General features: G+C 46.3%; 1 protein-coding gene across 4 annotated transcripts in view; it reads right to left on the bottom strand.

Moving 5' to 3' along the window:
• Positions 1–12,849: 12,849 nt before the first annotated feature.
• RAD51B (RAD51 paralog B) overlaps positions 12,850–14,600 on the bottom strand; it is a 397,198-nt gene continuing 395,447 nt past the window's right edge. For 2 of the 4 annotated variants that reach the window (XM_082058676.1, XM_082058677.1), the window contains exon 11: positions 12,850–13,228. In XM_082058676.1, coding sequence (XP_081914802.1) covers positions 13,077–13,228 — 152 coding nt within the window. In that variant the 3' untranslated portion in view covers positions 12,850–13,076. The remainder of the gene's footprint in view (positions 13,229–14,600) is intronic. The other 2 variants (XM_082058678.1, XM_082058680.1) reach the window with 2 other exon arrangements.

Here is a 14,600-nt window from a genome sequence, read left to right as displayed (position 1 = left end):
AGTAAGCTGTTGCAATCAAAGCATGTGCCACACAATCCTAAGCAGGATGTTATGTTCATAGTAGAACATAACGTAAAAAAAAGGATTAGGTGGGAGACATCAAAAGCCCCCATCCCCCTGAGCACACCATGTGAGTCCAGTGGCTGTAATCCCTCCCTGCCAGTACCGATGTCTACAGCTGGTTCAGCAGAGGGAGGAATGGCTCTGATGGGAGTTGTCATGTTGTGTCCATCCAAGGTCCACACAACTCACCTGTGTGCCTTGCAGCCTGCCCAGCGCAGAGTCTTTATTTCTCACCTTTTGGCTTTGTTCAAACTTGTGTAACTACATTTTGCTAAATTAAACCACTCCTACGTTTCCTGCGATCTATGGACTTATTTTTGTGGTTAACCTCTCAACCTGCCATAGTTATTTCTGATGTTCCGGTGTCTTGGCCAGCAGGACTGTGGGTTACTCACTGTTTCTGATATTCAGAGTTGTGCTGTTACGCTGAGCAATGAGGCTGGGAGAAGCTTCTTTGTGGGAGGTCACGGGGGTCAGGCCGCTCTTACGTGTCTTTATTCCGACTTACAACTGGAAGCCATGCTGAAGCTCTGGCTTCAGGGCTGAAGTTGACCTCCTCTTTGAAATCACCACCAGCGGCAGGCTGGCTACCACCAGTGCCCTGTGAGGGACTTCCATGCTTGTCTGAAGTACCTGGCACAGGAGAGTTGTGGAAGGAGATTTCTGGCTGTGGCAGCTTTCGGGTGCCCTGTGCTGCTGGCTCTCCTGAGAGCAGCCGGAGGAAGGGTCCCAGTGTCACAGGGCTGCGGGCTGGTCAGTGCCCCGACAGTGACATGCTGGTCCATGAACTCACTGCCGCTATGGAAATGAAATGCTGGGAAAGGATGAAGGAGCTCACAGCCATTCCAGACAGGCTCAGCTCCCTGCCTGAAAGATGACAGACCTGTCTCCCATCACAGACGCTCTGTTTAACAACAGATTAACCGAATTCTTTTGAGCTTTTCTTATGCTGAAAGGACATTGCCCAAAGCAGCTGAAAGGACAGCCCACTTATCCAATACTAGGAGCTCTTTTTGATCTGCTTTTCCTTTGACATTGTCTGGGGTACCCTCCCCCTGCAATGTAAATTCATTCCTTTTTATTGCAGTTGGTTTGGATTTGGGAGGAGGGTGAAATGCCAGCCACCTAAAAGGTTGGCCAGAAGAGTTGCCATCTAAAAGACCAGCTGGCAAAGAGGTGATTTTAACCAACAAAAAGAGGTGTTGAGAGTAGTTTGATTATTTTGAGGGGGGTGGTGGTGTTGGCACAAAGAGCTGTGGACCCAGTAGAAACAGCTAATTCAGCCAAGCACCAAAACTGGTGCGAGGTTTATCTAAACTTTGCTTCTTTTCTTGCAGTTTTCATTCAGACTTGTCCCGTCCCAGTCAGCACCAGGAACCGCCTCCGGCTACACCTCACAAATAAAAACATGCTACGAGAGACTTGTGGTACGTTTCCTATATGTTTGCTTCAAAAAAAGATGTATCTCATGCCCAGAGTCCAACTTTGCTCTGCCAGTTCAAGAAGTTGGCTTGGTATTTACACTGTCCTAAATGACAGCTGGGGCAGCTGTCAACCTGAGCAGCAGGAGGAAACCTCCCCCTTGTCCAAAAATGTCCGTGTCTGGGGTTTAGGCTCTGAAAATTATAAATGTGGAGGGTGGGTGTGTCTGCAGTTTGCAGCTCTGGATGCACCTTTCAGTGGTCAGAGTCATCCCAATATAAATACCTGTGATGAAGTTCATGCTTAACTTTCTAAGCACAATGTCCTCCCATACTAAGATATGTATTTCCAGAAGAGGAGAAAGAGAAACAGATACACATTGGCATGTGTTTCTGAGCTAGAAAACATGAAAAGTTATGCACAAGGAAGCACAGCACATTTGCTGAGAGGTAGCTGAGAGGACTCCCTCCTTTCAATCTCTCTGTCTATCAACAGAAGAGATGCTTGAAGATTGCACCAATCCTGAAACCCTCATTTTCTTTTGCAGAATAATAAGCAAATAGGTTTTAGCCTGTTGCCTGCAGGGAAATGCTTTTGTAATGGAAGGAGCACCCTGTGCTAAATCAACAAACAAGAGAATAGCTGTGTTTGTTTTTCCATGTACTGGAGGTGAAGGTGCAACCACGCTGGGGTTTCTTTCACATCCTCTCCACTTGACACAGGGCAGGGGACAGGCACAGACATATGTGGAGCTGCTCATGTCCGTAGAGGGAGCCTGTAACTGGAACAACAAAAGCTTTGGTCTCTGTCTTTTACCGACACCTGAAGTGCCCTCCCTGTCGCTGGAGCTGCAGGACCCCTGGCACGCCTGGCGCTCTCTCCCAGGCTGTGCTTTCACGAATGCTTTAAACCAGCACTTGCCACCAAAGGGAGCTGCTGTGGTGTCTCACTGATCCCATCTACCTGCTTCAACCTCTCAGCTCTTGTGCAATCTAACCAAAGTGTATCAGTGAACACAGCTGGACTACAACCAGCCAATAACTACAAAAAGGAAGCTTTTTTTTAAACTGAGCTCTGTTCCCCACTCCACTTCACTCTCTTGCACAGGGCGTGACCCTCATGTGCTTCTTTTGACAGTGACGGTGACGCTGCCCTACACAGACACAGTGCCCGTGGCCTGATGGCCTGGAGGTGGGTGGAGGGCCGTGCTGGCCCCAGGACACCCCTGCTCCCTGTGTGCCTGGTGGGAGAGGAGAGCAGCAGGCACTGCTGAATTAATCAATCAGAAACAGTGATGCTGGTGGAGGTATCTGGTTTACATGCATTTATATACCCATACAGATGCACTTTAATACAGCTGATTTCACATGCGGTGGATATTTTTGCTTATTGACTATGAATACAGAGCTACCAGTACAATTTTTGTCCATGATATGTGTGGTTTGTTGGTATGTCTGAAGGAGAGTGCCTGGCACAGGCACAGACTCAGTGCTGATTTGGAAAACAAGAGTGATCTAGCCAGACAGAGGTGTTATTCCCTCCCTTCAGTTGCATTCCAGAAACAGTTATTTGGAAGTACCTTGTGTGCTTAGCCAGTGTGCAGGGAGCATTTGCAATGCAAGGGCAGGAGTGAGTTTCTGTTTTAATCCTGTCTTATATAGATGGATTTGCCTTATTCCTAGCATTTGAACCATTAGCTCAAAACCAGGTCTACAGCAGGAAGGATACCTTCAGACAGCATATGTGACAGGTAGTGAGCCCTCCGCATGTCTAGGACACCTGGTACACAGTTGTATGCCCATAGGTACTTGTGTTTTTCATATCTCTATTTCCTGATGGCCCTAGATACAGAAAGAGCTATTTGTGTGTGCATCTGTGTGTTTGTTATGTGTCAGGACAGGTACTCCTGTGCATATACAAGCAGCTATATATGTGCCCGTACAGACTCACATTACCAGTCACGTTTACATCTGTCTATATGCATGCCTATCCTGCCATGCAATCAACATATACACAAGTTTGCTGCAACAAGCCAATTTTTCTTTTCTCTCCTGAATTGCCAAATTCTGGAAGCCGCAGGCTAGCTATTGTGGTCTCCCTGATTCCCAGGTTTCTTCTGCCGTTGGCAAGTAAGCAGCACTGCAAGTTTCCTAACAACTGGGATGAAGTTTTGTGTAAATCACCTTCTAGGCATTAGACTTTTCCCAGCAAAAGAGGGGCGCGGGTGTTTAGAGGAGGGAGAGTTGCTCTCTTTGATGTGGGGATTAGTTCACATGTCAGTGTTATCCCGTTTTTTAATATTCTGTGATTTATAGAAGGGTGGCTATGAGAGAGAGCCAAGGGGACACCCACATGGGACTTGCAGACAGACACCACCTCCCAGAAGATACACACAACTAAAGCAGCTGGAATCAACAGAACCACTCCAGTTGGGGGAAAAAAAAAAATAGGGCATTGTAAAAAGTAATGTGTTTTGCCTAACAAATGCTTTCTAAAAGTTAGGATGTGTTTTCATGCTGATGGAGCAGGAGCTGGTTTTCCCAGCAGCAGAGGGGGAGTCTTTTTGCACTTCCATAATAAAGAAATTATAAATGCTTTTTTCCTTTAAAAAAATGCTTGATTTGTGTCTTCACCTTAGAGCACACATATCACTAGTGAGAACGAGTGTGGCTCCAAAACTGATTATGCTCACTTGAAACATATTTAGTAATGTGACTGCTCCAGTCAGTGTTTCCATCCTCTCCTGCACAATTTTTTTATCAGTCCTTTAGAAAAACTTCACTTTTTGGTCAAAAGTTACATGGTTGTTCTGCAATCCCATCTTACGCCTCTTAGTGTTGGAGGAAACATTCCTGATGCTTTTCATGGGAACTGGATAAGGCTCTGACTTATTAGGCTAGAAGCCATATTCATAGTAGCTTTGCTTAGCATATCTGAATTGTTTAGGCTTAGTGCTTTGTGCAGCGGACAGATGAGGGGCTTGCAAAGGAGACAGCGATGAATACAGTAAGAAAGATTGAATTAGCTTTTGTTTAAAAATAGTCTGAATTGGTATTTTTTTTTCAAAGTTTTATCTGTTTTGGCCCACTTCAATTCCTAATATTTTTATTTGTCCATTCCTCTTTGAATGAAACAGAGACATTCTAGTAAAGCAAGCCTTTTTTAAAGAAAAAAAAAGGAGTTTAATTTCCAGCCGGGTCAGCTCTTTGAGCTGATTCCCTGCATGGCTGCACTGGTGTTGGAGGCGGTGGGGGTGAGAAGACTGTGGCAGCCCAGACTTCAAAGTGAGCTGCTGTAAAACTCTACCCTAAATAAGCAGGTTGGTCATGTTACCATAGAGGTAGTGTGGGGTCTTCCTTGGGTGTTTCCCCTAATTCCTCTCCCATCCAGATACCCAAAGTCCCGCATACACCTTCCCAGCACATCGGCGGCAGCTTGGCACTGCCTGGGCAACCCTCACCTTGAGGGACAGACAAAAGCTGAACCCCTTCATTGCTGCTGCATTTCCAATGGCCTCCCGCAATTCCCCCGCTATTCTCTTAGGCATAAAGAGTTATTGTGTCAGCCCCCAGGAAGCCATGGCCGCCGCTGACAAGTGAAGCGTGACGCGCAACGGGACGCGCCCCACACAAGTAGGCTTTGTCTCCGGGGGTGGCACAGTGAAGTGGCCACGTTCAAGTGTGGCCTCTCAGTGTGACATGTCCCGGCCCAGCCGGGGCTGCTCCATGTGCCCTGACCCAGATGTTCATCGCCCCTCTCACACCCGCAGGACAGCGCAGACACGAGCTGCTCTGGCATCTCCCCGGCCCCGCGGCTGCTCCGCAGGCTGGCACGCACGGGCACGGCTCGGCACGGCTCGGCTCGTACCTGCCTGCCCAGGCACCGCCTCGGTTTGTTGCTCCCCTGCTGTGCCACTATAAAGTGACGGCAAATGCAACACTTATCTGAAACATGTACAAACTAACGCGTTATATGCACATGCACGCTTCCTCCCCAGACAGGTAGCCATACAGTAACTCTGGGTGATGCTTCCTTTCACCCCAGCCCAAAGTGGGGCTGGGGATGGTAGAGGGGTGTGTGGAGCAGGAAGGGTGACTTGGTGGAGTGGAAATTATAACCCTTCCCATGGCCTGGGCAACATGCCACACACGTTTCTGGCAAGGAAGGGTATTTAAGAGACATGGCACATGCTGCACTCCTTACTCTTCTTCATAGATGGTTCATTGGAGCCAAAAATCAAAACAATTTTCTGCTTGTTTGTTCAAATTGTCAAAATATTTGACTGAATGAATGTCAAGCAGTATCTCGAAGACAACACTTCATAGCAGGAAGGGCAACTTGGTTGATCACTGGGCTCCTCCATTCCACTGCACTTTCTGGAAATGTCACCCTCTCCTCTCAGGTCCCCTGGCTGTCGCGTGACAGCTGGGCAATGCCCACAGATCCCAGGCACAGGCATCACCCACTCTTCTCATCTTCTATAAACCTGTTTCTATTTGGGTGCTCAGATCTATCCCATTCTCACCGCTACTTTGAGTCCCTCCTGAAGGGTTAAATAAGTTTTCCCTTTAAACAAAGAGACAGCTGTGGCTGATTAAACCCCAGTACTTATGCATGCATTTTGTTAATGCTTTCAGTGAGAAAAGTCATTCCTGTATTATTGAGGTGTGCTCTCATCTGGGAGAAGCAGGATTTCTCAAGTCTCCTCTTTGGATTGAGTTGGAAATAAATAAGCGATTTAAACAAAGTATGTTAAATGCCATATGTACTAAAGTGACTTTTCAGTAGTTACATTTGTGCATAGAGACTGGGGCTAGAACTCAGATTTTATGATTTTGGAGGCTTAAAATTAAAATTAAGCAATGCAATGAAATATAAAGTAACAATCAGCCAGCCAGTCAAGCAGAACAGGCACTTTTGAATGCATGAGAAAAGCAAAGAATTCAAAAAATACTGTTAATTTTTTGTGTGTTTGTTTTTTGAAAGTTTTGCTGGTGATGACAGAGCTTAAACAAGAACAATATAAATAGACTGTAACTTAAAACTGCCACCGCCTTTTCACTTCAAACCACAAAAATGAATGTATAGGTTGGAGTTCATAACCAGCCTGTCCCTCCCCTCCAAAAAAAAGAACAAAAACTGAAATCAAATGGCCAGTTTGATTATTCAGCTGTTTGGCTGGAAGGTGCAATTGGAACGTCCTTCTGTGGGCATGTGAAACCCAGATGACCACAAGCCCTGACAGCCAGACACAATTCTCCTGCTTTCTGAAGCCGAGCTGCAGTTCCTGGATCCTACACTGTCACATGTATAGAATCCTGCGTAGAAGCATCAGGTGGAGAACACAAACTCTTTCTGCAGGAGATACCTGCACTCCTTCGTGTTACAGTGATAGCAGGGAAACAACTCTCACTGTCTGTATATCAGAAACAGCTTTTGAACATTTCTGCTTTTCATCTGTGTTTAATAAAAAATCATGTCCATTTGAGATTCTCCAAAAGCATCTGTTTTCTCTGATGTCTCACAGGAAGGAGGGATGCAAAAGAAAATACTTTGTCACCTTCACAGGCAGTGTGATGCATTAAATACCTGCACTATCATCTACAACTTGGTAACAGAAGGCTTAAGGGAAAGGACTACATTTTCTTTTTGATCCCCCAGTAACAAACATATTGACAATGTCCAGTGAAGGTTAAAGTTATATTGGATCATAGCTATGTACCCTGTAGACAGGCTTTAAGAAGAGATTTCCATACCCTGCTGAAGCAATCAACCATTAGTGTGGCACTTGGGATAGACACAGTGGGGCAACAGCAATGTGCATTTGGTTGGAAAGCAGCAGTTCTTCTTTTCTTCTGGTCTAAATGGCAGCCTTGTCTGACGTTTGCCTGGCTCCACAGCTTGTATTTACAGTTTATGAGAGAGCTCAAAGACTCTGGAAACGCTGGAGCTAAATAGCCACCTTCTTAGCACCCTGCCCCGCGCAAAGCTTCCCTGGCACCTGATTAAGAAAACACTGCAGGGGATTCGCAGGAATGGGGGCTGGGGTCAGGGGAAAGTGTTAAACCATTATATGGAACTATTCATGTGACCTGCCTGGCGATCCAGTGACCATGGGCTCTACTGGCAGGCAGTGGCTTGTGGGGACCTGGGAATTATTATATGGGATTGGGAGAGAATGCCAGCAATGTGCACAGGGCTCGGGGGGAGGATGAAAGGCAAACGCCACTCAATGAATGAATTCACAAATATGCATGCAATTTGTGAATGACTTCTTTCCCTTTACTGAACCCGCACATGGGTTTCTACAGCCACCGGCAAAAGCCTCATGATACTGTCCCATGGCTGAGAAAGTCCACACTGACCCGCTCAGCTCTGCCAGCCCACCCGCTGCTCCCCAGCACCTGCCACTGCATGGGCACAGACCACGGGGCGGCTGCGGGTGGAGGATGCTCCCAGCAGCACAGAGCGCTGTTTCGGCACGCCGCACACAAGGTCCTTGTCAAGGCACCAGCCAGCCTCCTAAACGCAGCTGCCCTCGGGAGGAGAGCGGGATGTAGCTCTTCTGAATGTGGCAGCTCCCACTGGTGGAGGCAACGCCGTGGGGCACACCCACAGCTGAGAGCGAGGGGGAAAAAATAAGGGTTGCTGATTCAGCAATCTGGAAAAAGCAGCACCACAACAGGCTGTGGCTGGGGGGCAGAGCTCAGGCATGCCACCTCCGTTGTTACCTCGCTGGCTGGGGGCTCACCTTCCCAGGGGGCGGCTGCTGCACTCAGATGGGGTGTGTGGGCACGTGCTTCGAACGTGCAAGGAGGAGGAGTAACTTGCTGCCTCCCTGCAGTGTGAAATTTTGGAAAGACAGGAGCAGGGCATTCACCGTCTATAACCGCTGTCCCTGCAGCTCCTCACTTGGCTCGGTAGAACCATCTTTTATTATCCTTCAGGGCTATGGCTGCAAACAAAAAATGCTTTCATTTCACTTTGGTGGCGGCTCAGGTTGTGTGTGCTCTGGCTGCTTCCTTAATTACAGTGGTTGTTGACAACCTCTTCTGATAGAGAGCCTCTCTTTGAGTAGACCTCCCGCTCCCCCACTTCTTTTTTGCAGTCTCAACACATAACAAACCAGAACGACGTTCTGTAAAAATAAGCTCACTGTAAAGCAGTGATTCCCACACCACAGTTGTGCTGTGTTTCTCTCTTCTGTCCTCTCAGTTTGTGTTGCTGTTGTTTATTTCCTCTTTCTGGCTATAAGAATGTTTTATTTATTAGTGCTGGATTTCCTGTTGCCTGCAGCTGCCCGTACTTTACTCTCTCCAGCTCACTTTACCTTTCAAGTCAGTCTGTAGGTTTGTTACCCACTGACTGAGGTGCTCTCAGCAAGTTTGGTCAGTGGTTGTATTAAGCAACACTTGACAGAGGGGGACTTGCACGGCAGCCTGGGTGCACAAAAAACCCAAAGAAACCAAAAGCTGGTATAGGCATCCCTCACAGACACAGGAGGGGGCCCTTTTTCTGACCTGCTGATGCAAAGATTTTGCTTTCTTGGTTGGCAGGAACACCTCTGGTTTTGCTTGCACGCACAGCACCGCAGGGAGGAAGTCAGCTTTTTGAACTGTACACAGTGTGCAGGTCTGATGGACGGGGGTTTACGGGTTTGCCATTATTTATATTTCAGACAGTGGGTCACATCATGATAGAAACGTCATGCAGACTTTCCACACGTGAGATTCATGAATGACTTCCTTGACCTTTGTGGACGTTCAACATCCTCATAGTAAACACAAAGATTGCTTATACAGAAAGTGAGAACATGATGGAGAAAAAAAAGTTTTGCTGCTTTGAACGTGATTTCTCTGCTGGAAGGAAGGAGGAGGCACGAGATCTCAATGCTCTGTGCTTTACTGGCAAAGCCAGCTGGAGAAGCTCACTCAGCTGCACTGGGCAGATGTCCTTCATCTAATTCCCTGTTGCTCAATACCGATTTGGTGCTATTTCAGGTGGCAGAGAATAAGGCTGAAGCAGCACCTAATGGTAATATTTCCTCTCTTGTGCTTTACGCATGAGGGGCTTCCCTAATTTTATCAAATTTTCTCTCTGTTTGGTAGGGATTTGAGACCTGAAAACTGAGTAACGAGAGCTGCGGGTAAAGAGGAGCCCAGGGCATGGAGGCAGCTGTGGCGCTTCCCTGCGAGGCAGCCAGAGCCCTGGCAGGATGGGATCCTCTCCTCTGCTGTTCGTGGTGGGCAGCTGCTGGCAGAGCAGCGCTGCAGGTGCAGCACCAGAAGACACTCTTTCCTTTGTGTCAGATGTTCGAGAGCTGCCCAGGAACATTAAATAGGGAAAGGTCTTCTGACATCTTCCAGGTAAGATGGAAATGGAAGATCCTGAGCATTTGAATTATGAAAGATCCCAGTGTGTCACCTGCAAGCCAGTGTTTTAACCCCAGTGGCCTGGCCAAATTCCAGCTCCGTTAATTACATCCTGCCTATGTGAAAATCCCCCACATTTGTACACTGCTTTTTCCCCACTTGTTTTCAGCAGCTGCGTGGAGTTGCCAGGCACAGTGGAGTGCTTGCCACGTTCCACCTCAGGCCTGGCTTCCTTTCAGCAGGGAATGAAATGAGCACTGTGCACGGCATTTGCAGCGAGTTGGGATCCTCTGCAGGGAAGGGTGCTGCAGATGAAGTGTACCCGAGGACCAGAGCTGGAGCCTTGACACAGAAGGTAAGAGCGTGAAGAGGCCAAAGACACCAGTGCTGGGGCACACCGCAGGGTCCCAGGAGGGACAGGAGGAGGCTGCTGCACTGTGATCTGATTTTTCTCCCAGTGTCTCTCAGCTACAAGGGCTGGAATAGCTGGTACACACTGATCTGGTTTTGGGGACTGACTGACTTCGGGTTTGTTTGCACAGTGGGAGAAACTCTCAGTCCCGCTTACGCCAGCCACTGTCAATACATTTCTACCTTTTGCACGTCTGGTTGTCAATTGGTGTGGACAAGGGAAGCTAAGGGAAAAGAAATAATTCAAAACCTTTAAACCTATAGATTTGTTTCCTGCCTTCCACTTCATGACTCATGTGCACATTGCTTTTTGCTCAGTCCTGTTGCGAACAACTCTCTTCACCTGCCCATGAATCCCCCCGGTGAAAACCTGACTCATACTACTGGAGAGGAGCTGGGTGATGGATTATCCGTCTCTTCTGAAGAGGGGAAAGAGAGGGCTGTAGCAGTAGTTATAGGATTCTGATAATAAGAAGCAGTAAGAAATGCAGGTCACATACAGAAGGATAATGAAATCACATATATTCAATACAGGAGTGACTTATTGGCTCATCTGTCCAATTTTCATGTCAGCCAAGTTCTCTCTTTGATTATGGCATTTTTTCCACGTCCTGTCTGAATATTATAAGGAAGCACATATAAAAATGTTCGAGGTTGCTCACAACAGTACACCAACTCCACTGGCAGCAGAGGCAGAACATGCCCAAGGCAGACAGAGCAGTGACTTGCTTAGCCCCCCCAGTCCCTCTCTGGTCTTTTCAACATCTTAATCCCATGGGACAGCAGCTGTGAGTAGTCTCTCTGTTCCAACGGGGAAAAAACAAGGTTATCCCAAGGTGTGATGCCAGCGTGTTTTCTTAATATTCCAGATGGGGAAGTACAGCAAGCCTTGAAAAGGGAGCGAATGTGTGTTGTCTGTGGTGTAAGGTAGAAAGCTGGGACTCAGAGACCCGAGTCCTCTTGCCATGCTGCCCATGTGACTTCAGGCAAGGCACAACTTTTTTAGCCGCATTAGCCCTGTCTTTAAGCTGTATTTAGCACTTGTTTCACTGGGCTGAGAAGAAGTGGATTAAGCTTTAATTCATTAATGTTTGTAAAACATTTTAGGACTTGGATGAAAATTTCCCAGGTAGTGCAGAGAGCATTAAAAGGCTTATCTCTCTTTCCAATGACAAATGGTCCTGTGTAATATGAGAGAAATGAGTGAAACAGTGCTTGCATTTTGGTGTTTATAATAATAATAATAAAAAAAAATTAATCTCCAGCTTCCCCTCTCTATCCTTCCATGTTTTTTTTTTTTTAAAAAAAAGAGGCAGCAGTGAGAAATTTTAGTGTAAATGGAGTGCAGTTTCTCCTTGGAGACCCAAATGCATCTCAGTGGAATTTTCCCTGCCTTCAGCCTTTTATGCTTCTGAAAGATCCTGGAACCAGGCATGCGACTGCAAGAGCAAAAAACACTTCTGTGTCTGAGTGCTCTACCAAATATTTACAAGATAGTCAGATAAAATGGCTACAGGCAAGTTCAGCAGGGTTTGACTGAACAGCCAGTAGTGTAGCACTGTCAAGAAGAAAATCTAAACTTTAGTTAAAACAAAATTAAATTTTACAAAGGTCTCTTCAAAGCACAGAACTGGTAACCTTGAAGCTGGAAAATTGCTCTTCCCCAAGGTGAAACATATTAGCTTTTACAAGTAGCTTATTGAAATGGAATAGCTTCCTTGTTGTGATGGAAACTTCTTTATTAAAGGAGAGCCCAAAGCTGGGTGACTGGGTATGTAAGCAGACAGCTGTGGAGTAGCCTCCTCCATGCCATCCTGTTTGGTGCCTGGGAGCGATTCGACATCACCTTCCACATCCCATCAGCTCCTCAGTCTCATGCACTGCCACAGTAAGGGTGTGCTGGACTTTTTATTTTACTAGGGGCCACGTGCCCTCAGGAACTCTCTCATCACCTCAAGACTGCCTAGCAAACAGCAGAAGGCAACCTGCTCGTGTCACCACCACAGGTGGCCCCACCACAGCTGATGTCCTTGCTGGGTTACCTACAGCCACTTCAGCAGTGCTCCAGACCGCCTGTATTTCTGTACAGGCTACTCTGCTTCTCAAGAGGTTGCTCAAGGTTGATCCTGATCACAGCACAGCCCGTGATGCCTTCAGCAGCCTCCAGCACATCACACATTCTCTAAGTCTGTAAGGTGAGTAAATTGTTTTGTGGTTTGTAGTCATGTTGTGAATACTGTAGAAGTGCTTTGAAGATGGAGGACGTTAAACAGGTGTAACACACACCAATCTTCCCACCTTTTGGATTGCTACCTGTTCTCCTTCCATTCTGAACTGTAAGATCCCTGCTATTAGCAAATCTGTTACATCATCAATGATGATTTTGAAGTGAGTTACAGGAATAAGAGCTCACCGAACTATTGCTTCTTAATCGAGCCAATGAATGGGTTTATCATTCATCTTCAAAAAGCAGAAGCGAACATTTCACTATGTTATGGGCTGTGGACACCAAGCACTCTTGGGGAGGTAACAGGGTAAATCAGGAAGGCACATGTGGCCTATGCTTCTCCAGTAACATGTGTGTTGTTCAGAGGCTTTTATTACTATGTCACTTAAATTAAGATGAGCAAAATACAGGATTTCACTAAATCCATGGTTAAGTATGGTCCCACAGACACAACGAAGAGCACTTGGTTTTAAAGTTAGTCTCTGAAGATACAAAAGAATGCCCACTATCTGCTTCACCAGATTTTTTGAAAACCAATATTGTCATTCATTCATTTCTTAGTGGACGTTTAATTTGTCCTTCTACAGATTGGATGCATTGCTTGGAGTCTCAGCAGTAGTGCTGGGTAAAGTAGCATCATGTACAGTATCTTTCAAGGCAGTGTTCCTCACTCGTATGGTCTGCAGGGCAGGATTGGTTCCTTCCCAGGTTAAATTGGTTTGATCCTTTCCACCTGAAACATACAAGAAAGACACCTCAATACCAAGTGTGTCACAGAATCACAGAATCAACTGGGTTGGAAAAGACCTCAGAGATCATCAAGTCCAACCCTTGGTCCAACTCTAGTCCGTTTATTAGATCATGGCACTAAGTGCCATGTCCAATCTCAGTTTAAAAACCTCCAGGGACGGCGAGTCCACCACCTCCCTGGGCAGGCCATTCCAATGCCTGACCACTCTCTCTGTAAAGAATTTCTTTCTAATATCCAGCCTAAATTTCCCCTGGCAGAGTTTAAGCCCATGAGATCACAAAGTTACCGTTTCCTCCAGTGAACAACCACCTGGAAAACTGTTTGATCGACAAAATAAATCAAGGTAATTAGTTCAGTATGAACTAATTTCACAGACTTGCTCAAAATGGATTGACTTACATGTAACGCTCCTCCTTCTGCTGCCTGCCTGTCCTAGTTACCAATGCCCAGACTCTCATTTTCATTCTGGCTGGCAAAGTTTCTGATGCCACTTTTGTCCTCTGAAGCCAAACCTTAGAATAGTCTGGGCCTCTCTACCATCTTCTGGTAGAGCTCTCCAAAGGCCAGTGTATACTTGCTGAGGACCTTTGCATCACATCAGTTTTCCAACAAATCTGGGTTTTGGTAGCCAGTGCCTATAAACAGAGAACGGGAAGTGCAAGAGGACTGACATGCCCCATCACGGCTTATTTTCTACATTTCAAACACATTCCCTAGAATTAAACAGAGCACAGTTTATACCAATATATTTTCCAACTATCAGCAAATTGCCTTGGATTCAGAAAAAAAAAATATGGCTCCAACCTATATGCTTTCCTAATACCTAGGCTGAGAGCAGAGCCTGCTTCCTAACCAGTATGAGCTGCTCCTCTTCCAATCTTAGTCCCATGTCAGTGCCAGGCTGTAAAGTGCTTTGGGATTAAGTTTACTTAATGATGGTACTGTGGACTAGACACGTTAGGTAGAAAACAGACTGTTGTTTGTGAGTGGAGATATTAAAAAAAAACCCAAACCAAAACAAAAGCCTTCCTGATCAACTTGCAAGCTGATGAAAAGAATGCAAACTGAAGAAACAAACATAGTTATCAGGACCAAAATATCCAAGGTACTAATGAATCATCAGTCAGATCATGTCATGTCCTCATGTTTGCTGCTATTGACTGTGTTGCGAGGTGTCCCAGGCCTATTCAAATATGTCCTTCTCCTCTTCTGATGTCTCCAGCTGACCCACTCCAAGCTCCATTGTAGCACAGGGAGAGCTCAGTTGCCTGAAGGACTCTGCAGAACAGCCAGTTCATACCTGGGCTGATTCCTATTGTTCTGTATCCAAGCTTTGAATAAAGACAATAAAGCT

The sequence above is a fragment of the Streptopelia decaocto genome (genome assembly GCF_964273445.1).
Source record: "Streptopelia decaocto genome assembly, chromosome: 7".
Lineage (NCBI taxonomy): Eukaryota > Metazoa > Chordata > Aves > Columbiformes > Columbidae > Streptopelia > Streptopelia decaocto.
This window is presented reverse-complemented; position numbering and strand designations above follow the sequence as displayed.